Raw genomic sequence first — 2,047 nt, 5'->3', positions numbered from 1 at the left:
CATCTGTAGAGGTGACAGCAGGAGAGGTAGCAGAAGTGGAGGTGACATCTGTGGCAGTGATGGGACTGGAGGTGACAGCAGTGGAGGTGACACCAGAAGTGATGCCTGTAGAGGTGACAGCAGTGGAGGTAACAGAAGTGGTGGTGACATCAGTGGCAGTGGTGGCACTCGAGGTGACAGCAGTGGAGGTGACATCGGTGGAAGTGACATCTGTGGGGGTGGCAGCAGAGGAGGTGACACCAGAAGTGATGGCTGTGGAGGTGCCAGCAGTGGAGGTGACAGGAGAGGAGGTGACAGCAGTGGAGGTGACAGGAGAGGAGGTGATGGCACTTGAGGTGACAGTACTGGAGGTGACATCGGTGGAGGTGATGTCAGTGGAGGTGACAGGAGAGGAGGCGATGGCACTGGAGGTGGCTTCAGTGGAGGTGACACCAGAAGTGATGGCTGTGGAGGTGACAGAAGTGGAGGTAGCAGAAGTGGAGGTGACATCAGTGGCAGTGGTGGCACTCGAGGTGGCAGCAGTGGAGGTGACATCTGTGGAGGTGACATCTGTGGGGGTGGCAGCAGAGGAGGTGACAGGAGAAGAGGTGACATCAGTAGATGTGGCATCTGTGCTGGACAGAGCTGTGGAGGTGACAGCAGTGGAGGTTTCAAGTGCAGAGGTGACGTCTCTGGAGGTGATGGCAGTGGAGGTGACAGCAGTAGGGGTGACATGAGAGGACGTGACAACAGTGGAGGTGACAGCAGTGGAGGTGACATCTGTGGCAATGGTGGCACTTGAGGTGACAACAGTTGATGTGACAGCAGTGGAGGTGTCATCTGTGGCAGTGGTGGCACTCGAGGTGACAGCAGTGGAGCTTTCAAGTGCGGAGGTGACTTCGGTGGAGGTGATGGCAGTGGAGGTGACAGCAGTAGGGGTGACATGAGAGGAGGTGACATCAGAAGAGGTGACAGCAGTGGAGGTGACATCAGTGGAGGTAGCAGACATGGAGGTGATGGCACTTGTGGTCACAACAGATGAGGTGACGTCTGTGGGAGTGACAGCAGTGGAGGTGACAGCAGTGGTGGTGATGGGACTCGAGGTAGCAGAAGTGGAGGTGACATCTGTGGCAGTGGTGGCACTTGAGGTGACAACAGTTGAGGTGACAGCAGTGGAGGTTTCAAGTGCGGAGGTGAGGTGTGTGGAGGTGATGGCAGTGGAGGTGACAGCAGTAGGGGTGACATGAGAGGAGGTGACATCAGAAGAGGTGACAGCAGTGGAGGTGACATCTGTTGAGGTGACATCTGTGGGGGTGACGTCAGTGGTGGTGACACCAGAAGTGATGGCTGTGGAGGTGGTGGCAGTGGAGGTGACATCAGTGGAGGTGACAGCAGTAGGGGTGACATCAGTGGAGGTGACAGCAGTGGAGGTGACATCAGTGGTGGTGACAGCAGTGGAGGTGACAGGAGAGGAGGTGACAGCACTGGAAGTGGCTCCAGTGGAGGTGACACCAGAAGTGATGCCTGTGGAGGTGACAGCAGTGGAGGTAGCAGAAGTGGAGGTGACATCTGTGGATGTGATGGGACTCGAGGTGACAGCAGAGGAGGTGACATCAGTGGGGGTGGCAGCTGTGGAGGGAGCAGAAGTAGAGGTGACATCTGTTGAGGTGACACCAGAAGTTACGTCTGTGGAGGTGACAGCAGTGGCAGTGGTGGCACTCGAGGTGACAGCAGTGGAGGTTTCAAGTGCGGAGGTGACGTCTGTGGAGGTGATGGGACTTGAAGTGACAGAGGTGGAGGTGACATCTGTGGCTGTCACAGCAGTAGAGCTGACAGCAGTGGAGGTGACAGCAGTGGAGGTGACAGCAGTGGAGGTGACATCTGTGGAGGTGACATCTGTGACTGTCACAGCAGTGGAGGTTTCAAGTGCGGAGGTGACGTCTCTGGAGGTGATGGCAGTGGAGGTGACAGCAGTAGGGGTGACATGAGAGGAGGTGACATCAGAAGAGGTGACAGCAGTGGAGGTGACATCTGTGGCAGTGCTGGCCGTTGAGGTGACAGCTGAGGT

At 56.7% G+C, this 2,047-nt stretch overlaps 1 protein-coding gene across 1 annotated transcript; it reads right to left on the bottom strand.

Moving 5' to 3' along the window:
• Positions 1 to 93: 93 nt before the first annotated feature.
• Positions 94 to 2,041, bottom strand: LOC122191361 (putative GPI-anchored protein pfl2; the record flags this gene model as incomplete). The annotated part of the gene is made up of 4 exons (XM_042891616.1): positions 94 to 759; positions 838 to 1,326; positions 1,799 to 1,808; positions 1,889 to 2,041. Coding segments are annotated over 4 exons (1,318 nt in total), but the record flags the coding sequence as incomplete, so codon positions are not given.
• Between the last annotated feature and the right edge of the window lie 6 nt (positions 2,042 to 2,047).

The sequence above is a fragment of the Lagopus leucura genome, unplaced genomic scaffold (assembly GCF_019238085.1).
Source record: "Lagopus leucura isolate 7727_CA_CO unplaced genomic scaffold, USGS_WTPT01 20902-0_obj-0_obj, whole genome shotgun sequence".
NCBI lineage: Eukaryota > Metazoa > Chordata > Aves > Galliformes > Phasianidae > Lagopus > Lagopus leucura.
Note: the sequence above shows the minus strand (reverse complement) of the source record. Positions and strands in the feature narration are given on the sequence as shown.